The sequence below is a fragment of the Mastacembelus armatus genome, chromosome 10 (genome assembly GCF_900324485.2).
Source record: "Mastacembelus armatus chromosome 10, fMasArm1.2, whole genome shotgun sequence".
Classification (NCBI taxonomy): Eukaryota; Metazoa; Chordata; class Actinopteri; order Synbranchiformes; family Mastacembelidae; genus Mastacembelus; species Mastacembelus armatus.
Genome location: NC_046642.1, coordinates 12483509 through 12506167, shown reverse-complemented (window position 1 = coordinate 12506167; position 22659 = coordinate 12483509). Strand labels below are relative to the sequence as shown.

General features: G+C 43.7%; 2 protein-coding genes across 17 annotated transcripts in view; both read left to right on the top strand.

The window, feature by feature from the left end:
- Positions 1-22224, top strand: part of LOC113144193 (protocadherin gamma-C5-like) — a 261353-nt gene extending 239129 nt beyond the window's left edge. For 13 of the 16 annotated variants that reach the window (XM_026330060.1, XM_026330055.1, XM_026330050.1 and 10 more), the window contains exons 2-4: positions 14940-14998; positions 18213-18310; positions 20738-22224. In XM_026330060.1, the coding sequence (XP_026185845.1) occupies positions 14940-14998; positions 18213-18310; positions 20738-21021 (441 nt within the window). In that variant the 3' untranslated portion in view covers positions 21022-22224. Of the gene's footprint in view, positions 1-4202; positions 6657-7688; positions 10396-14939; positions 14999-18212; positions 18311-20737 lie in introns of those variants that run through there. The other 3 variants (XM_026330047.1, XM_026330045.1, XM_026330046.1) reach the window with 3 other exon arrangements.
- On the top strand, positions 550-3236 carry LOC113144196 (protocadherin gamma-C5-like). The gene has a single exon (XM_026330065.1). It carries the CDS (start codon positions 774-776, stop codon positions 3234-3236), a length of 2463 nt encoding a protein of 820 aa, XP_026185850.1. The 5' UTR covers positions 550-773.
- Positions 22225-22659: the final 435 nt, after the last annotated feature.

Below are 22659 nucleotides of genomic sequence, written 5' to 3'. Positions count from 1 at the left end.
GCTTTTCTTTCCTTCACCAGTATTTTGAGTTTTATTACTAATCTATGCCTCTCGTGCTCATTTCAACACAGTAATGTCGATAAACATATCTTCACCATTAGTGACTGTTTCAAAGAGGATTTAATATCTTTTTTATTGCCTAGTATCCTTTTGTTTACGTTACATATTTTGTCTAAGTTCAGTCGTTACTGTTTCGTGATTCTGTATTGCAGTTTTTTGAAGTCCTCCCCCTCTATTGTATAAATGGCTCTTTGTTTCAGAGCGAAACATTGGCTTCTTCCTAACCCCTGCTGATTCAACGGTCTAAACCAGTTTGTTTATTGAAAAATTTCGATTACCAATAACAAAAGGCAGCGTTTGTAATTAAATTTTATATATTTGCATTATCTTTATGGCATGGTCTAAATGTTGCCTTCTTGTTATTCCACTCTAAATGCTGCCAGGCTGATCCTTTCGAGGGCACGTGTGTCTTTAAAAACACTCCCTTCTCACTGGATGGTGCAGCTGAATATTGTGCACCAATGAAATGTAATTCTGTACAAAGGGATCTACTCCCTCCCCCATGCAGCCTCAGTACCGTAACCCTTTAGACAGCAGGGAGGCGAATGAGAGGCGGTGATGATGTTCTTACCGGAATTTAAACAACGAAAATTGTTTATTTTTTATACGATCGAGTGTGGATGGTTGTTTTGAATTTTTGCGTTTTGTAACAATGGATTTTAACACGTTCTTGTTTGATTACCCCACTGGGAAATAATTCCAACGGACAAACGATGACAAAGAGAAAAGGATATCGAGACTGGAGATGGCAGGCGCTTTGGTGGCATAATTTCTTTCTCTTGTGGAATACAATAGACGGACAGACTCGTTACAGCATCCCAGAGGAACTCAAACAGGGCTCTGTGGTAGGAAATCTAGCCAAAGATCTGGGTTTAGGGCTGTCTGATGTTTTTGACCGTAAACTGCGAGTCGCCTCTGAGGCTGGTAAGCAGTATTTCAGCGTGGATGCGGGGAAGGGCGAGCTGGTGGTGAATGACAGAATAGACAGAGAGGCTTTATGTGGACAAAGCGCCAGCTGTGTTCTGCCTCTGCAGGTTGTTGTTGAGGACCCGCTACAGCTACACCGGATAGAGGTGGAAATAAGAGACATTAACGACAATTACCCGATTTTTTTAACAGAGGAACGCTCGTTAAAGATAGCAGAGTCTACTGCCACAGGCATACGCTTCCCTTTAGAAACAGCGCAGGATCTGGACGTTGGAAGTTACTCGTTAAAATCTTATACTCTGAGTAAAGATGAGTGTTTTAGTTTAAGGATTAAAGAGTTATCGGGTAATCGAAAGGTCCCGGAATTAGTATTAGAGAAATCACTTGATAGGGAGAAACAGAGTGTGCATCAGTTATTACTGACAGCTTTAGACGGAGGCAGTCCTGTTAAGAGCGGGACTACAAGTATTATCGTTACTGTACTTGACAACAACGACAATGTCCCGGTTTTTAAGAAGCCACTGTATAACGTTACTGTGCAAGAAAATAGTGCCCCTGGTTCTGTTCTCGTAAAGGTTGAGGCAACAGACGCAGATGAGGGTGTTAATGGTGAGATTGAATATGTCTTTGCGGAGCACACATCGCAGTCACTGTTATCCATGTTCCGTTTAAATTCGGAAACAGGTGAAATTTCCTTAGTGGGACCGTTAGATTATGAAAGCAATGCAATACATGAAATAGATATTACTGCAAAAGATAAAGGTGTTCCTGAGATGGAGGGCCATTGTCGTGTGCAAATTGTAGTAACAGACATTAATGACAATGCCCCAGGAATAGTTCTCACTTCAAAACCAAATCCTGTGCGTGAGGACGCACCCAGAGGCACAGTAGTGGCTTTAATCAGAGCAAGAGATCTTGACTCCGGTGATAATGGTAAAGTAACATTAAAGCTCCCCAAGGGCTCTCCCTTTAGTTTAAAACCCTCGTTTTCTAATAATTATGCACTAGTTACAAGTAATGTTTTAGACAGAGAGAGTTTCTCAGAGTATCATATTGAGATAACAGCCACTGACTCAGGCTCTCCTCCTCTGTCCAGTAAGAAAACTATACCTGTCACCATCACTGATGTCAATGACAACCCTCCTGTATTTACTCAGCCCTCATATAATGTATATTTAAAAGAGAACGGGGTTCCAGGCTCTATACTGTTCTCAGTATCAGCATCTGACCTGGACTTTGGGGACAACGCCAAAGTCTCCTACTCTATACTGGACTCTAAAGTACAGGACGTGTCTGTGTCATCTTATGTTTACATTAACTCCGAGAACGGCAGCATCTACAGCATGCACTCGTTTGACTATGAGAAGCTGAAGGTGTTTCAGATTCAGGTTCAGGCCAAGGACCAGGGCTCTCCGTCTCTCAGCAGCAACGCCACAGTCCATGTTTTTATCCTGGACCAGAACGACAATGCCCCCGCTGTTATCTACCCCTCCTCCGCTGCCCTGGGCTCCGTCTCTCATCAGAGGATGCCCCGCTCCGCTAAAGCGGGTCACCTGGTTACCAAGGTGACGGCCGTGGACGCGGACTCCGGCCATAACGCCTGGATCTCCTACAAATTGGCGGAGGCCACAGACGCCTCTCTGTTCACTGTCAATCTGTACACAGGGGAGGTGAGGACTAAACGCGCTGTGTCCGAGCAGGACGACTCCTCTCAGAGGCTGCTTATAGAGATCAGAGACGACGGGGAGCCGGTCCAGTCCTCCACCGTCACGGTGTCCATCCTGCTGGAGGACGGTCTCCATGAGCCCATCTTAGACCTGCGACAGAAAGTGTCCGAGCCCAGCAAGAAAAACGGCAGAATCACCCTTTATCTGATTCTGTCCCTGGCCTCGGTGTCCGTGCTGTCTCTGCTGACTTTTCTCGTCTTAGCGGTTAAATGCATCAGAAACAGCAGAAGCAGCGGTAGTTGCTGCATGAGACGCAGCGACTGCGATGATTACAAGAACCCCAACAGGAACCTGCAGATTCAGCTCAACACTGATGGACCTATAAAGTACGTGGAGGTCCTGGGAGGAGACATGTTGTCCCAGAGTCAGTCCTTCAGGTCCTGTATGTCTCCAATGTCCGAGTACAGTGATTTCACTTTGATTAAGCCCAGCAGCACCACAGACTTTAAGGAGGTGATCAGTGTCCTGGATGCGTCTTTACCGGACAGCACCTGGACCTTTGAGAGCCAACAGGTGAGCTGAGAGTGTTAAATAACATATACAAATTTATAATCTCATTGTTTAACTAAAGTAACCGCGAATTAAACCACCCTTATACTTCCTTTGACAAATCGTAGTAACAAATCATTTAAACAGATTCTCAATTTTCTGGATATTTGTTTCCCTGTTTCTAAATAGATAATAAATAATACCATTAATATGTTTTGACTATATATTTTGACGTACATTACTTCAATCAAATAAAACCACCTATTAAAAGATCTGTGACACAGGGGCTGTGATTTAAACTGAAGAGTGTGTTAAAATGTTGAATAGCTTTTCCAGCCGAGCGTTTCAGCACCACAGGGGTGAACAGCGACACTGACCTATGACACAAAGGACACATGTTGCTGATGTCATTTAGTTGAGACAGGAAAATGCATGAGCGTTTAGCAAACACAGTAATAGTTTGAACTGTTTAAACCTACTGGGCTGACTCAATACATAAAAAACAGTGTATGCCCACTGAAATCAATGTGGTCTGAGGGAAATTAAGATAAAACGGTGAATATATTTGATCAATTACAGATATTGATTTATGTTTTAATGTATTTTACATTTACAAGTTACCGAAATTGTAAAGTCTGTTTCCATACACCTGCTGTTCCCTACCAGTGGAAAATGGCTCTTATGTCTTCAACAGTGATGCTCAGTGTCGCTCTCATTGGATGTGAGGGAGAGACGCTGTGAACCAATAGCATTCAGAACTGTACAAAGAGATCTACTCCCTCCCCCATGCAGCTTCAGCACCAAAATCACAATGCTCAGAATGGGAGGAGAGTAGGTATGTGGTTTTTATACTCTGAGTCTAAGGTTATAGCGTAATTTGATCTCTGACAATGAAGAAGCGTCTTTTTTGTGGAATTTGTCCCTCTCTTGGAATATGGATTTTGAGTTTATGATTCGTCTTTCTGTGGATTGGAAATGCTGTATTTTACTGATTCAGGGATGACAAAGAGAAAGGGATACCGAGACTGGAGGTGGCTTGTTCTTTGGTGGCATCATTTCTTTCTCTTGTGGAATACAATAGACGGACAGACTCGTTACAGCATCCCAGAGGAACTCAAACAGGGCTCTGTGGTAGGAAATCTAGCCAAAGATCTGGGTTTAGGACTGTCTGAGATTTTTGACCGTAAGCTGAGAGTCGCCTCTGAGGCTGGTAAGCAGTATTTCAGCGTGGATGCGGGGAAGGGCGAGCTGGTGGTGAATGACAGAATAGACAGAGAGGCTTTATGTGGACAAAGCGCCAGCTGTGTTCTGCCTCTGCAGGTTGTTGTTGAGGACCCGCTACAGCTACACCGGATAGAGGTGGAAATAAGAGACATTAACGACAATTCTCCAATTTTTCTTTCAAACGAAATCTCTCTAAAAATAGCCGAACTGGCATTAGTGGGCACCCGCTTTCCTTTAGAGAGTGCAACAGACCCCGACGTTGGAAGCAATTCACTAAAGTCATACACTCTTAGTAAAAATGAGTGCTGTTCTCTTAAAATCAAAGAAATCGAGGGTGGAAAGAATGTCCCGGAACTTGTTTTAGAAAAGCCTTTAGACCGAGAGAAAAAAGCGGTTCATAAAATATTACTAACAGCGTTAGATGGAGGGACTCCAGCAAGGTCCGGAACCTCACAAATAACCATAAATGTGCTCGACATAAATGATAATTTTCCTGTGTTTGAAAAAAATATTTACAAAGTATCGCTGTGTGAAAAAACTATAAACGGAACTGTTGTTATTAAGCCCAAAGCCACAGATGCAGATGAAGGTTTAAATGGTGAAATTGAATTCGCATTTGGCTCCCGGACACCAGATTCTGTGTTGTCAGTCTTCCATATTAACTCCTTAACAGGTGAAATCACACTGAAGGGGGAGTTAGACTATGAAACTACCAAGACACATGACATTGATGTAGTCGCAAAAGATAAAGGCAGCCCTGAAATGGAGGGCCACTGTCGTGTGCAGATTGATATTACTGATTTCAATGATAATACTCCGGAAATTGTCCTCACTTCTCAGCCAAAGCCAGTGCGTGAGGACGCACCCGGTGGCACAGTAGTGGCTTTGATCAGTGCGCGAGACCTTGACTCCGGTGATAATGGTAAAGTAACATTACAGGTAACCAGTGGTTCTCCTTTTAATCTGAAACCTTCATTTTCTAATAATTACGCTCTGGTCACCAGCGGAGCTTTAGACAGAGAGAGTTTCTCAGAGTATCATATTGAGATAACAGCCACTGACTCAGGCTCTCCTCCTCTGTCCAGTAAGAAAACTATACCTGTCACCATCACTGATGTCAATGACAACCCTCCTGTATTTACTCAGCCCTCATATAATGTATATTTAAAAGAGAACGGGGTTCCAGGCTCTATACTGTTCTCAGTATCAGCATCTGACCTGGACTTTGGGGACAACGCCAAAGTCTCCTACTCTATACTGGACTCTAAAGTACAGGACGTGTCTGTGTCATCTTATGTTTACATTAACTCCGAGAACGGCAGCATCTACAGCATGCACTCGTTTGACTATGAGAAGCTGAAGGTGTTTCAGATTCAGGTTCAGGCCAAGGACCAGGGCTCTCCGTCTCTCAGCAGCAACGCCACAGTCCATGTTTTTATCCTGGACCAGAACGACAATGCCCCCGCTGTTATCTACCCCTCCTCCGCTGCCCTGGGCTCCGTCTCTCATCAGAGGATGCCCCGCTCCGCTAAAGCGGGTCACCTGGTTACCAAGGTGACGGCCGTGGACGCGGACTCGGGCCATAACGCCTGGATCTCCTACAAATTGGCGGAGGCCACAGACGCCTCTCTGTTCACTGTCAATCTGTACACAGGGGAGGTGAGGACTAAACGCGCTGTGTCCGAGCAGGACGACTCCTCTCAGAGGCTGCTTATAGAGATCAGAGACGACGGGGAGCCGGTCCAGTCCTCCACCGTCACGGTGTCCATCCTGCTGGAGGACGGTCTCCATGAGCCCATCTTAGACCTGCGACAGAAAGTGTCCGAGCCCAGCAAGAAAAACGGCAGAATCACCCTTTATCTGATTCTGTCCCTGGCCTCGGTGTCCGTGCTGTCTCTGCTGACTTTTCTCGTCTTAGCGGTTAAATGCATCAGAAACAGCAGAAGCAGCGGTAGTTGCTGCATGAGACGCAGCGACTGCGATGATTACAAGAACCCCAACAGGAACCTGCAGATTCAGCTCAACACTGATGGACCTATAAAGTACGTGGAGGTCCTGGGAGGAGACATGTTGTCTCAGAGTCAGTCCTTCAGGTCCTGTATGTCTCCAATGTCCGAGTACAGTGATTTCACTTTGATTAAGCCCAGCAGCACCACAGACTTTAAGGAGGTGATCAGTGTCCTGGATGCGTCTTTACCGGACAGCACCTGGACCTTTGAGAGCCAGCAGGTGAGCTGATCTAAGTGTGAAATTGTGTTTGTAAAAGTGGGCTCAACAGAGGTCCTAATTTTTTCTTGTTTCCTTCAGTTATTTATTTGTTTTGGTTTTAGACTTTAGTGATTTGTGCTTTGCATTTCTCTGGTTCCATATGATCATACATAGAAAGACTGTGTACTGCCTAGTACATGCTCTGTATCTAAAACTCTGACTTGCTTGGGGTCGTGGAATATATGACCTAAGTAAATGTAAGTATGCTACTGTAGTATAAATGTAGTATACTACATTGGTATAGCAAAGTATACTTTGCAAAGTACTTTGCTATACCAATGTAGTATACTACATTTATACTACAGTTATATTGACATATACCATGTCAATGTAACCAATCACATGGTAATGTGTAGGCTACCATAGCTAAAACGCCCAGTTTAAATAAAATTCGTGTTTTTTCGACATTTTTCGTAAATTCCCTTCCTTTATATTTTTTGCAACGATGAAAATTAATTTCTGCTGTTTCTACTCTAACAGAAACGGTTTAGTCGTGGTTACGTCACCTGTACGTCACCTGTATCTTTTGCCTGTCATGTTTATAGTTTGCATATCATTAAATATTTTGCAGAACGACGCTGCATTTAAACTTTGATTTGATACAGACTTGGACTATAGAAAAACCAGTTTTGGAAACCATGCCCCCCTGCGGATAAAAATAGCATTGCTATAAATAACAGCTGCCCATGCGCTATTGTTTTGACTAAGAGGGAGTTCTCAGTGAGTGTCTTTCTTTCCCAACAATAATGTGGCATCTATCCACATTTTATTTATGGGTGATGTTAAAAATCATTACATTTCTCCTTCTGTTATTCCCTCTGTTTTGTCTTGTCAAACTTTTAAAAAGGGAGAATGAAGTTCACATCTGTGTGTCTGTGGAGATGAAGTCACTAAAAAGTTTGCTGTGTGTGTGTGTGTGTGAGCTGTGTGACAGCGCTGGTCCAGCCCAGTCTTCCAATGAGAGGGCAGGTCTCTGTGGCCTCTCCCCGCCCCATGAGCGGAGTGAGGCAGAGGACACAGAGCAGAGTCTCAGTGGAGAAAGAAAATACTTTGATTTTTAGTTTTGTGCTTAAATGCGGCCGACATGGTCACATTAAAACTTAAAGTCGCTTTGTTTTTAAAGGGGAGATGTTTACGGTCGAGGCTGGTTGTTTGGTTTTAATGGCAATATGGATACGTTACGGTGAAAGGAGAAATTAGAAACTTTCCCACTGTCCGATCCTGGGAGCGCAGCACAATGGACTCCAGGCAGAGAAAGCGCTCCGGAGAAGGGAGGCTGTGGAGGATTTGCTTTTATCTAGCCTGCCTTTCCTGCGCGTCCGCTCAGCTCAGCTATTCCGTATCGGAAGAACTAAGCCCGGGGTCTGTCGTTGGGAATATCGCTAAAGATTTGAGTCTTACTGCTCAGCGGATTGTTCAGAGGAGGTTACGACTGGTGTCGGAATCCACAACGCAGTACTTTGAGGTAAAGCAGGCGACCGGCGATTTGGTAATTAAACAAAAAATTGACAGGGAGCAAATGTGTGAGTTAAATTCAGCATGTTCACTCCACCTTCAAATACTTCTGGACGACCCTTTAGAAATTCATCGCGTGGTAGTGGACGTTCTGGATGTGAATGACAATGCGCCACGGTTTTCAACCAGCAACATTTCTTTGGAGATATCAGAGGCTGCAGCGCCGGGAACAAGGTTCCGTTTGGAGAGCGCACACGACCCAGACGTGGGTAGTAACTCTTTACGCACTTACCATCTCGCTGCAAACGACTTTTTTATTTTAAATGTGGAAACTAAAAGTGACGGCAACAAGTTTCCAGAGCTAGTGGTGGATAAATCTTTGGACAGGGAGACGCAGGCCTCGTTTCGCCTGTTGCTCACTGCTGTGGATGGGGGTCAGCCGGAGAAATCTGGCTCAACACTTCTACTTATTAAAATCCTGGATGTAAATGACAATGCGCCGGTGTTTGACGAGCCGGTGAAGAACGTTAGGCTTTTAGAAAATGTCGCACGGGGCACTTTAGTAACGAAACTGAACGCGACTGACGCTGACTCGGGTAGCAACGGAGAAATATCTTATTTGTTTAGCAAATACACACCGGAAAGGGTTCTCAGACTTTTCAGTGTGGATTCTAAAAGCGGTGAGATCCACGTGAAAGGTGATGTGGATTATGAGAAAGCCACCGCCTACCACATCACAGTGCAGGCCAGAGATGGCGGCTCTCCCGCTATGGAGGGCTCCTGCAACGTCATCGTGGACATCATTGATGTGAATGACAACGCGCCAGAGGTGACACTAACATCACTGACCAGTCCTATCAGGGAGGACTCGGCACCAGAGACTGTGATAGCCCTCATTAGTGCACGGGACCTGGACTCTGGTGTGAATGGCGAAGTTACATTAACTGTCCAACCAGGTTTGCCGTTTAAACTTAATTCAGCTTTCGGCACCCACTACAGCCTTATCACCGCTGGCAGCCTGGACCGTGAGACTGTCCCAGAGTACACAGTGGTCATCAAGGCCACTGATGCTGGTTCCCCTCGCCTTTCATCACAAACCACCTTTGTGGTGAAGCTGTCTGATGTAAATGACAATGCCCCCACCTTCTCCCAGCCTTCTTACTCTGTGGATATCCCAGAGAACAATGCCCCCAGTGCCCCCATCGCTGTTGTTTCAGCAACTGACCCAGACCTTGGTGAAAATGCTCGTGTCTCCTACTCCATCCTTCCTAGCATGGTCCAGGGCTCTCCCATTTCCTCTTATGTCTACATTAACCCAGAGAGTGGTCAGATCTACAGCATGCGCTCTCTGGATCATGAACAGCTAAATGCTTTCCGTATTGAGGTGCAGGCCAGGGATGCTGGGGTGCCCCCAAGGACAGCCAACGTCACCGTCCACGTGTTTGTGGTGGACGTCAATGACAATGTACCAGTGATTGTACATCCCTCCTACCCAAAAGATAAAGGAATACAGCTCACTTTGCCCCCATCTGCCGGCCCAGGGCACCTCATAAATAAACTTGTAGCGGTGGATGCAGACAGTGGGCACAATGCATGGTTGTTCTACTCCATCTCCCCTGGACCAAATGCTGGCATGTTCCGTATTGGGGCCCACACTGGGGAGCTCCGCACAGCTCGCAAGTGGGCTGAGGAGGAAGAGGGCTCCTCTTACGACATCGTGATCATCATCCAAGACAATGGTGACCCACCCAAGTCCACTTCGGTGAACATCACAGTAACTGTGGATGAGAAGGGCGCAGCCGATGATGCTCCAGCAAGCCCTCGCCACAAACCTTTCTACCAGCGCACAGGGATGTCGGACATCACCCTGTACCTCATCATCTCTCTAGCCTGTGTATCAGGTGTGTCCTTCATCACCTTTGTTGTCCTCATGGTACGCTGCCTAAGGCACCGTGGTCCAGGGCTGGGAGGCTCTGACTGCTGCTGCTATGGTCACCACAGGTCCAGCCGCTACCATCAGAGGTCCAGCAAGGACCTGCACCTGCAGCTCAACACTGATGGACCCATACGATATATGGAAGTTGTTGGAGGCCCCCAGGAGCCACACACACGCACTTACAGGCCCTGCTACTCCACCATATCCAGCCGAAGTGACTTTGTATTTATGAAAACACCCATGCTGAGTCACAACAGCACACTCAACATGACACTCAGCAGGAAGCACCTTATGAACTCAGCCTGTGAGGTGAGGGCTTAAGTGGGAGAGCGAACCTTGCTTAGAACCCAACATTATGCCAAATGTTGGGATGAGACCAGTGCAGGTGTTTCAGTGTGGGTGTGTGAGTTTTTGGGATGTATAAGTGCCTAAACTATGTTTCATCTACTGTTTTGATACTGTGCTGCCATAACTAGTTCTGATGCTTTGTCTACTGGCAGTAGAGTAATGACCTAGATCACATAACTTCTCTGCACTATTCTATCGTGTTCTCGCTGGAAGATTCCCCTCACTACATGGTGAAAAAGCACTTGGAGCTTTGTTGTCCTACAAGACAAGTTTTGGTTACACTGAAGAGCTGCTTAATATTTAATCTGACCTGAGGCTAACAAATACAGTTCCTATCTCTGACTTGTTCCTATCTCTAAATTGCTAGAGAGAACGTCTTTATGAATAGGAAACCTACTGATAAGGAGAAGGTGAGGGTGAAAGAAAGTAGTTGAATATAAGCAAATAAACAGTAAAGGAAGAGGAAAAGGGAGAAACATAAGTGCTTCTAACAGATGGTGAGGAGGAGACAAACAGATGAAAATAGGTCCTGCGGTGCTGGCTCAGTGGAATGGCTGGGAGACAGAGGGGAACAGGATGACAGAGGGAGAGACCAGGGGGGTTGAAGAAGAGGAAAAGGGCCAAGGAAAGAAAATGGTAAAAGCAGTGGGGTGGGGGGGATGAGTGAAAGAATAAAGCAGTAGCTAAAAAACAGGAATTCATGGGGTCAATAGCCTGACCCCTGACTTCCTGTTGTCCTCCAAGCATTGGTGATTGGTTCCAGGACTCACAGCGCATAAGTGAGACTGTTCTTGCTGTTTGTGCGCACAACCATTTCTAATTTTGATTTTCAGACCCTCTTTTGTGTGTTCAGACTTGCATCTGAAAAAAGGCCTAATCAGATCATCGTGTGCACAGGAAACAGGCAGCTCATTTATTGGTTTAATGCAAAGGAAGGAGTGTTAGAGTTAGAAAATGGCTGACGGTGCTCTTATCAGAATGATTCAGTTTAATGGAATCCAATGATAAAAAGTGGTTTTCTCATCCTTAACCCATGATAGATGAAGGTCATTATTGGTGTTCCAGTATTTAGGTGACAGCTATTTATTGTCCACACGACAGGATGTTTACATTTGTGCCTATTTAATATCAGATCCTCGTGTTTCTGGTGACATAGATTCACTGTCTGTGTTGAGTTAGGTTGTCCCTGAGGTTAGCAGGGTACCATCTGGCTCCTGCTCCAGTGACACGTGTGCATTAGGGACAACAGAGGAACAGAGATAGAGGGATAGATTAAAGAAAAGGAAGGATGGCTTTATGCACGTGTGCCACAGCAACAGAAAGGAACTGGCTGTAATGGCTTTAGAGGAGCGGCAGCAGCACCACCACCACTGTGGGTGTTTACGTGCTTGTTTATGTGTGTGTCTGACTGTGTGTACAAAGCATCAGACACAAGGAGCCCTCCAGTAGTGTGTAATTTTAGCAGGACCCTGGAGCCCGAGTGCCTTCCTGCTGCCCTCTTTTTGTATCCTCATTTCATTTGCAGCATGCAGTGTTGGCACTCTATTTAACCTTGGGCTAACACAGAAAGCATAGAAAAAAATTATATAGAAGTTTGGTTTTTTTCCCTGAGCTATTGGTTAATAAAGACTTTTGCTTCCAGTTGACCTGTAACATGTAAATATTTGCCTTTAAGAGTAATATTCCCACGATAAAATACACATCATTTAATGCTGATATGATTTTGACCCATTACTTCGCATACTGCTATTTGCCTTTTCCATCTTTTTTTTTCCCCCAACTATCTACTCAGTAGTGGGTTAGAGTTTGAATGAGTGGCACGTGTTGGCACATGTTCCCCCAGTTAGCCTGTGTTTTGTAGATATATTTTTCAATCAATGATAAAGCTGCATATGTGACAAAACTTGCTCATGCAGTGAAACTGTCCTTAAGGGTTTTGTTGAGTCATAGTATTTGTTTAAGGGAGAGAAATATTAAAACCAAGAACCACACATTGTTCTTCTTTTTTGTTTTCTAGTGTCAGTTCTAAGCTTAACCCCTACAGTGAGTGAACTGTAATGGATCTAGCACTTTAGAGGTTAGACATCCTGATTTCCACTAGTATAATCAATGTGTGGCAACAAAGCAGATCGTCTGTGGAAACAGTGTGAGATAGCTGGGAAACAACATGAGGGAGTGATGCACTGAAGGTTATATAGTGCAGTGTGTGTGTGTGTGTGTGTGTGCTAAAGATTATCAGAGCAACAGGACAGAAACAACTTCCTCTTTCCACAGAGCACCAGGTGCAGTGCGGCCATGGTTCTTTTAACACCAATACAATTTGTGTGCATGTCAGGAAACTGGATCTTCCACAGTACAGGTGGATTTGTATGCGTGAATGAAGTGTGTGTGCATACACTGCATTGTTTACCCCTCTCAGAGAGTGAGAGAGAAAGGGGTGATTGGTTTTCTTTTGTAGACCAATGTGTAACTAGTAAACCAGATGTTTGAGTAAAGTTAACATTCACATGTAATCTCCTCGCTCTACATGGGCCGAATGTGCCCGAGTCGTCTGCCTGAAGTCTCTTTAAATTTAAATTGTGCATTTTAAATACCTCCATCTCATCTTAGCTGTTAAAAGTGACTCCAGAGACTTCTGTAGTAAAGAAACAACCATAGCTAAAGATGCTCAGATAATTGGCAGTAAAGTCAATTAGATTTTGATCTCTCCATGCTATTAAACCTGGAGCTGGATTTGTTTCCCCTGGCAACTGTTGTTGTCTAAACCATCTTAGCTTAAGAGCCCAGCAACTCTTAACTGTTTGTGGTTGGCCTGAGTATTTCTAAGTCACAAAGTATGACTTTTTACTTGAGCACAAGAGAATTGTCTTTCTACTTGTGATGTGTATGTGCAGCCAGGTATCAGTTATTTACCTGAAGACACCCAGGAGTTGAGTCTCTTAACCTTTATTCCATATGTCTGCAGTGGGATCTGACCTGAAATGAAATGTGAGAGTGTGTGTGTGTGGTGAGAACACGTCACACAGCTGGAATGCTGGGCCTCTCTGTGGATATTTGCCTCTGAGTGCTGATTTTTTTTTTTTTCTCCCCTTACCAAAACTCACATGACTTATACAAATACAGTACACACATACATTTATAGAGTCTAAACACTGACTGAGTTCTTCCTCTTCTCATCCTTGTCCACTATAGTTTCGTGTTGTGTTAATAGCAACTCCAGTTCTGGCAATTCTGTTTGCTGTGAGGATGTAACACTGAAATTTAGTTTACTGACAGCTTGTTTGTATTGTAATATTTAATAACTACAGATTGATAAATATTCATCTCATCTGAGTTTCCATACAGTGAAACACAAAACCGTCTTCTAGTCCCTATGTTTAAGTTGCTGTTGGTTTTCCTGTAAGTCCCTTGTTGTGTAGTGTCAGTCACTGCGTGGATACTGAACACGAGCCTCCGTTTTCACTTTTTAGCAACCCTGTTTATTCTTTTTTGTGTCCATTAACTGACCATCACTTAGTGCATTTGCTTATTTTCGTATTTGAATAGATTCTCCAGTCATGATAGTCGCTGGTTTATTCTGCAATAGGCCTACTCCTCCTTTTGAACAGGTATTTTTCTTTTTTTCTCTCCTGCTTCATTCCATCATTACCTCAAGGGAGAACAGCTCTTTTAATAATGCAGCACATCATCCCGCTGGCCTCTCTCTCTCTCTGGGAGCTCTTGTGTCGATTAGGTGGCAGAATCTGGAGCCAAGCCAAGGCTCTATTCACTGCATCACTGCACAACAAGAAAGCCTAGGAGATGGGGAAAGTGGTCGAGAGATGGGAAAGACATGGTGACATGGCCAGTGAGGTAGTGATGGACATGAGTGCAGCAGATTTGGAAGATATAATAGAGTAGCAGGGACATATAGAGAGAAGAGGCTTTTCACCAACTGGTTATCATAATAAATAGCCATAGCAAAGAATAGACTGTCTGCATTTATTAGATTTTTAAAAATATATTTTAAAAAAAACATTCTTCCTCAGTTAGTAGTGTGGGAATCTAACTAATCTGTCTGCACCTGCATTTCTCTTCTCTCTTAAATTCTGTATTTTAGATGTGTGATGTGTTTTATGGCATATTTCATTGTTAGATAGTTGATTGTTCTTTTTTATTCCTGCTTTTTTTTTCTGTTTCATAAGCACAGTCTCAGTTTGTCTGTCTACCTCTCTCAGTGTTTGCACCTCTGCAGCATTTTATGCTTCACAGCTCTGGGACCAACATGGATGCCTGAGCAGACAGATATTTGTTGCCATCTGTAACCCTTTGTTGATCTTCACTGCAAAACTGAAAAGGGTTTCTAGACACAGACAGGCACACAAGAGACCCAGACACATACAAACACCAACACAAACAGATGTGTCAGCCACAAAACCAACATCTTATCACCCAAAATGGTCCAACTCAAACATTTTGCATGTGCAAACATGCATTTCATGTTGCGTCTTCTGCTCTCTTCACAGCAAAAGCCTCCCAACAATGACTGGCGCTTCACACAGGGACAGAGACCCGGACCTAGCGGGTGAGTGAAACTGACAAAAACACACATTAGCTGATAAAACGCCCAGTACCGCCAAGGCCATGTTGTTGTGCTGCACAAGGCTAGCTTATCATAAAGACAGAGTGTTGAAGGATCAGAAGTTTAAAAAACTGGGGGTGGTAGCGACTGCTGCAGGTATAGCAACTCATCCTGTTCAAGCGTGCTCACTGTAAACTGCTAATGACAGAAATTATAATGCAACCATCTGTCACAATTTATGGTTGCATTTTATTGTGTGATTCTGCTCAGTGAATTCATATTCCTGATTTACACCCATGAATGAGCATCTCTTCTCAGGCTGCTTTGTAAAATGGCTGCTGCAGCTTCCACTCCCCCTCCCCTTCCCCTCCTCTCTGCACTCTCAGCCTGTGCGCCATCACTCAGTACTACTGATGAGAAATGGTGACCAGATGCAGTGGGGGGATGGGATAGCAGATTCATCCTTCTTGCTCTCTCTCCATTTTCTGCCATCCGAGAGGTTGTAAATGACTGAAATGTAATTTTTGTCTGTGGCTTGCCACTTAATGACGATAGAAGTGTGTTTCTGTTTCAGCTATGAGGTTTAGGGAGTGTGCGTGCTGCTAAAATGGACTGCGTGCAGGAATAGTTTTCACAACAATGATTGCACAATATCTTAGAGTCGAGGCTTCTCCCTGTAACATGCCATCTGGAGCAAAATGCTCTGTTGAGCCAAGACAGGAAAACGTTAAACAAGCACAAGTCACCACCAGATACCACTGGATACCACTGAGAATATGGATATGCAATGGACATAAATCATGTTCATGATTAAGAAAAAGAAAACTGACTTCCCATCTTTGGTATTTTAAATGAATATGACAGACTCAACATAGTTTCCACTCAGAAGTAGAGCAAAGTATCTTGGCTTTTTGTCTGCACTAACCCCAACTTTCAGTCAAATACACAACGGTTCTTTCAGACTGTATAACTTGTTGTGTTTTTAGTCCCCACATGCCGTACGGTACACACATACGATGGACGCCGAAGAGTGGGACAAGGTATCAATGTTAGACGTAGACACTGTTATGGTCCCTTTCTGTCCTTAGTGGCTGATCAGTGTTGAGTTTTGTGAAGTTCAGCTGATAAGGACAGAGAGCGGCTAAAGTTTTAGATAGTGCTGTGTGTAGATGTACCTAACCCATAGCTTCTGTTAGTCTCCCTAAAAGTTTGATGGGGTTTGTTGATCCATGTGCATAGGCCACAATGCTTGCTGTGGTGTAGAAAGGACTGTGACACTTTTGAGTTTGCGTGCAGTGTTTTTTGTAGATTTGCTATGCCTTGTATGTGTGTGCTATACATATAGTCGTTATAATCTGAGAGCTCTTGTTTTCTCTTCGTCTAGGGGACTGGCTTAACCCATACAGTGTTGCCTTTGATGTGTGTCTGTGATGGTTGTAGCTCAGCATCACCACATGTGGCTTTTTCATGTGATTTATTAGGTGGATGATGACAAAATGCAAACAATCAAAACAGCTGCCTCATGATCAGTTTTCTTTAAAATACCTTCTAGAGTTTCCTCAGTGGAGTAAACAGCATTCCACGCTAACTTATTGAGGCCAACATGCAGATGAGACCGCATGTACACCATGTGACCGGCTGTAAGGGCTGAAATTAAGTTTAAGTTAATGTCTTTAAGGCTCTCTGCAAAACCAATGAGGGATAGTCAAGCTCGGTGCTAAATCATGTCATGTAAGGTCGCAGCCATAAAAACAGCAGCACTGTCTGGCCTAAACAGGCACATCCCTCTGGACCACAGGTCACAATTTTACCCACAGGAAGTGATAATCCTGACCACAGGAAGTGCTTAACACAACCACAGGATGTGATAAGTGCAGTGAGATGCTTATTTGTCACAAATGAAGCATTCCTTTTTATCTGACTTGATGTGTTTTTTTGAGAGGAGGCACAAAATGGCTGCCCTGGCTTTACTTAGCTGCCTGGAACAGGACGTGCATGTTTCTCTCCCTGAGTCTCTCTCTGGCATTGAAGTAAAAACCACTTCACAGTTTTGGCAGAGTGATTTGGCAGCGTGAGTCGAGTGTTTTGTGTTAGAATTCCTTTTTTTTTTCCCCCCTCAGTGTCCTTTACTTTCTCTTAAATCCCTTGAGGAAACCAATTTGTCCCAGGATTTTTTTGTTGTTTTTTTTTAATCAAAAGCAGAGAGTGTACAGCCCATGCATTTAACCCGTTGTCTATATACATACAGTCCTGCTTTACTCATTTTTAGCCTTTGTTAGAAGTCGAGCTTAAGACCTCGGTGTCGTCGTGATCCCTGGCATGTCTTTAAGGCTGTACACACTGCCAAAATAATCCTCCACTAAATGCCTTCATGTGGTTTGTTGCTACTAAAAACCATCAAATGGACTGAACACACAGACATACAGTTCAGAAACTGTATGCAGTCTGATGACTTTTATTAGCTTTGTTCTGACATAATGTACCAGAATGTGCAAAGATAACATAATACAGTTTCATTTCTATAAAACCACCATCTAAAAATTCAAACTTGGAGGTTTACTAGCACTTTGGGAACAGGAGCAGAGCCAAGACTAAAGCAATGTGACCTAGTTGTTAGTTGTGAAGCATATGTTGGTGTGACACAAGTAGGGGAATGGAAATAAGTAGGTGAGCATAATAGGCTGCAGGTCTGTTTTCTCCTTTGTTGCCCCCACATGCAAATTGCAGAGTTTAAATAAACAAGGCTTTGAAGGTGAAGTTTGCCCAGATGGAAATGTTTAGTGCTCGCTGAGCAAACTGTATGTGCGACTGTGCAGACAGCTATTTCCTTTAAAGGTGGGATCATTCAACAGCTTATCAGATGGTCATACAGGAGAGTGTGAATGCTGTACAAGGTTTACCATGTGTGAATTCACAAACACGCTTTGCCACTGTGTGTCTGTGTGCAGACACATTTTTACATGCTTTAACAAGAGTGTGTTCGATAGTGTGTGTGTGTGTGTGTGTGTGTTTGAGACACACCCTGTTTTGTAGACTATGCATCCTTCTTGTTATCCTTGCTGAGTTCTCCAAAGGCTGTGTACTTCATCAGCTGCTTTGCCTTTACATCATAAGCCAGTGTCAAACTGTCAAACCAATGAGCTCAATGCAAACATACATGCACTGCAGAGGAGAAACCACTAGTTATTTACAGTTCTTTCCTCATTTTTCCCCACAGGGCAACTGGAGGACCTGAGGTTGCCATGGGAACTGGCCCGTGGCCCCAGCCCCCTACTGAAGCTGAGCAGCTCCAGGCGCTGATGGCTGCAGCTAACGGTGAGTAGTGCAGCTCATCTTTTACCTCCCCAATTAATTCATCTTCTCTTTTCCAAACCCATTTTGGTCTGTTCTGTTTTTCCAGTGTATGTGGGCAGTCGTGGTTTTATTTAGGTTCTATTTGGTTAGACGCCAACTAGGCAGATACTCTCATTGATAAATTTATCTCGCTCTCCACTGACATTTCCAATTAGTGCCTGTGTCCTACCTACTCCAGTTGTACGAAGAAAAACGGAAAAGTCATGTGAACCTTTTGGAATGACCTAATAGGCATGAATTGGTCTTAAAATGAGTGTGATCGGATCTTCATCTAGGCCACAATAAGGTTAAGTTAATAATTATAATCTTTTATGTCTTTGTTTGAACACCTCTGGACAGAGATGTTAACCAGCTTCAATCTAAGCATTAAAGCTGTTACTCTGGGCGTCTTTTTCACCTCACTGGGCTCCACAGTTTTAACTGTGGGCTGATGGGTATCTGAACTTTCTGAGATGACTTTAAAAACCTTCCAAGCTTTATGCAAATCAACTATTCCTGATCGTAGGTCTTATGTTTTTAGGGATGTGTGATTCACATCAGCAGATGCTTTGTGCGAATATCAAACTCAAGGTGTTTTGAGTTTTATTTAGTCAAAGCAGTTCGAACCCTCCTCTCCAATCTGGTTTCACTGACTGAACTCCAGGTTTGCCAAGTCATATCTCCAGTTACCTTTTGTTGATGTCATTAGCTGAGAGCTTGACGTGTTTTTTCCAGACTAAATTTGATTAACTTATGTATTCAATATAAATAAGTCTTCTGAGCATCATTGGATAAAATAAATGGTGTTTCTTCATTACTGTATCTCAGATCAAGATAAAGATAAATATTTTAGGACAGATTTATAGATAAATATAGATCAAGCCAAAGGGTTCACATACTTTTTCTTCTCACTGTAAGTATCCAGAGGAAGCCTCAGGTCATGTTTATACTGTGGATGTAGCTACCTTTAGTTGTTCTAATAAACAGTAGTGCAGTTGATGTGTTGCATTCAATAACATGGCTGAAATGAATGTTTCCACTGTACACACTGTGCAGAGTACTCTATCATAGGCAAGGCAAGGCAAATCTATAGGCAAGAGGCTATTGAGCTACATAGGCAAGGCAAGGCAAATTTATTTGTATAGCACCATTCATACACTGTGCAATTTTGCCTTTACAAGGCATATAATTACATTAAAAGCATTGAAAAGAGCATCTAAAAACAAATTTATTTTATGTTAAATGTCTTTAAATCAAATAAAGAAAATTAAAATAAGATGTAAAAGCACATTAAGAAAACAAGGATGATACATTTACACTTAATATACAATCTTCAATCTTCAGGCTCTTACACAACTAAAAATTCCCATTTGTCACATCCCAAATCCTGCAGTGACAGCCTAACCAGCAGTGAAGGGACACACACACAGTGACTCATCTTTCGCCTGTTACTATAGAAGCTTTTGTAGTGTCATGGAAAAATATACATACAATTGGCTTTGGCAGAGCAAGAGTAAGTATAACTGACAGGGAAACACACAAATGGAGGAGCTAACTCGACAAGATTTGTTTCCAAACAGACTCAAGTCATAGTTTCCAGTGTTATTTTATCCATCAAAACCTCACATCACACACACTCAGACCCCCCCCGGACACCGTACCGGATGCTGTGTGGAATTTTTCCATCGGCATGAACGGAGAGAGAACAGGCTCTGTCAGGCTGCGTGATAACCTGCATGTCAGCACAAAGGCAAAGTGAACAGTTAGTGGCATCAGAGCAGAGCAACACTGAAACTGCCACTGTTTATTTGACCTTTTCTTTAACCTTAACCCAGAAAAAAAAAATCCAGTCACTTAAGAAAACACTGTGAGAGCCGGGCGATTATTAGAAACTATACTTTTGGTGTAATCATTTTGGCTCAGTACAGTTAGCATGACAGTTTTTACATATATGTGTGTTGATATAGGTTGAAAGAACCTACAGGATGGGGGAGGGAGTGTTTGTGTCTGGCTCTGCATTGCAGGGGCTGTAGGAGCATTATGAGCTGAGCAGCTACGTCATGCGCACAGTTTCAGGGCATGCGTATTAGAAAAGCAGAGCCACAGAGGAGTATGCTGGGGAGACGAATCATTCCTTCTGACAAAAAACATAAAAAAATAAAAAAAAAAACATCAGCACACAATTAACCACTTTGTAACACCTCTTCTGTCTATAATTTTCACACTGAATCTCTCTTTATTCCTTACAGAAGCCGAATGTCTTTTTGTAACTCGTTTTCCTTTCACCATTCATGCATAATATTGATATACAGACTAAAGCTTTTAAAATCCTCTTCTCTAACATTCTTCATCCTTCTCTCCTCTCCCTCCTTACCCCTTATTCCCCCACTCTGTCTCTCTTCCCCCCAGAAGTGAGTGAGGCTACTGCCACCCTGGGACCTGGCACCATGGGCCTGAGCACCCGCTACAGCCCCCAGTTCACTCTGCAGCACGTGCCTGACTACCGCCAGAACGTCTACATCCCTGGCAGCACGGCCACCCTCACCTCCAACCCCCAGCAGCAGCAGGCCACGGCCCAACAGGCCACCCAGCAGGCACTGCCCCCACCCCAGCCCTCGGCCCAACAGGAGCCACCCAAGGCCGCCCAGACCCCTGCCTCCAAGAAGAAGTCCACCAAGAAGGAGAAGAAGTAGATCTGGATGGCTAGAGGTGGAAGAATAAGTTCAACCCCCCACACCCACCCATTAGGTATCTTACTGCTCTGCTATCATGCTATGCTCATGCTAGCCACGGTCTAAACCATAACAGCAAATCACTTTTGATCACATGGATGATGTTGACGATTCTTTGAAAGCATGTGTTAAAGAATCTGAATGTGTTGGTGGCAGCTGCTGGTGTTGTGCTGAAGGTCTAATATTGCTTGTAGTCTTTGTTGGTAGATAGTTTTGGCAGGGTATGGGGGGTTACTGCTATTTTTTTTTATTTTTTTTATTGTGGGGAAATCAAATGAAGTTGGAAAAAGAGATTTAGTGGGATGACAATTCTACACACAGTGATGTATTCAGAGATGAACTGTTAGTCTTTCATGTTGGAGTTATTGTAGTCTTTCCCAAAGGTGGAAAGTCAGCTATTGTAAAGTACGCTAGTTGCCATTCATTAGATTCCTATATAGGGCCAGCCTGGCAGGGTCTTAAAAGCATATAAGGCTGCTGTTTGACAGGTATTACAAACTCTTCTGCATGCTCTTTAAGATTCAGTTGATAGCTTAGAGTTGCAAACTATGCATTGCAAAAGCAAAGAGGAGGACAACCTGAATCTATTATCCTCCCTCCAATCGCAGGTCAATAGAATGCACATGTAGCATTTACACATTGACACAAAATGAAAATTACTTTTGTAATCATAGTTTAAAAGATAAAATTTTTGTCTCCTGATATTAGTGTGACCTGAGCATGCACCCAGAGGAAAAGCTGGCAGAGGGTGGAGTGGTATTGTAGATATTGTGCCATGGAGTCAAAAGCCATGCAGGTGGTATAGCAGCAGGGGCCGGCGTCTTGTATAACACCTCCAGATGGGCACAGACATGTCCTGCACCCTCGGTCAGCCCCTCTCCACACCCAGCTCATGCCCTTCCCTCACTCACTACCCCACATTGAGAGCCAAACAAAGAGAAATGCACTGTTTGTATTCTGAAGATGATGATGATGATGTAGGGGTAGTAATCACTTCAGTCTTTAGAGAAACACATACAGTAGATGTGGTCAATGTAAGTGCTTAGGAGTTTCTAGACACTTTGCTGGACTCTATGGTCATGAAGTATTTTTTCCTCCCTATCCTGAAGTGCTGAAGAAACTTCTTGATGTGACACAGTATCGTATTTTTTTTTTTTGGGGGGGGGGGGGGGGGGGGGTATAAAGATTCATTAGCATAGAGGAATTGTTTGTATAAGATATGAAGTCTTTACTTTGCCATCCATCTGTCTGTCAGGACCTTGTGGAGAAACAGCTGCTTGAGAAAAGGCAGGGGTAATGGAGGGGTGGTAGTGAGGGGTGCATAGTCTGAGGTGGCATCTTTACATCAACCAATGGGGTGGGAAAAAACCTTGGTTCTTCTCTCTGAATGTACAGAAGAACCACTTTTGACCCATCCCTTAAAGTTTCTCTACTGCACTGACCCAGGTCAACAGAGCCAAGCACAGCTGTGACTTGGTGAGGATACGCCACTTTCAAATATCCCTCCAGCACTGAATTCAATGGGAAACCTCAGCCTTCCTACCACTCACCTCTCCCCTCCACTCCCTGGTCCTGTGAGGCTCTTTCCCCACTGTAAAT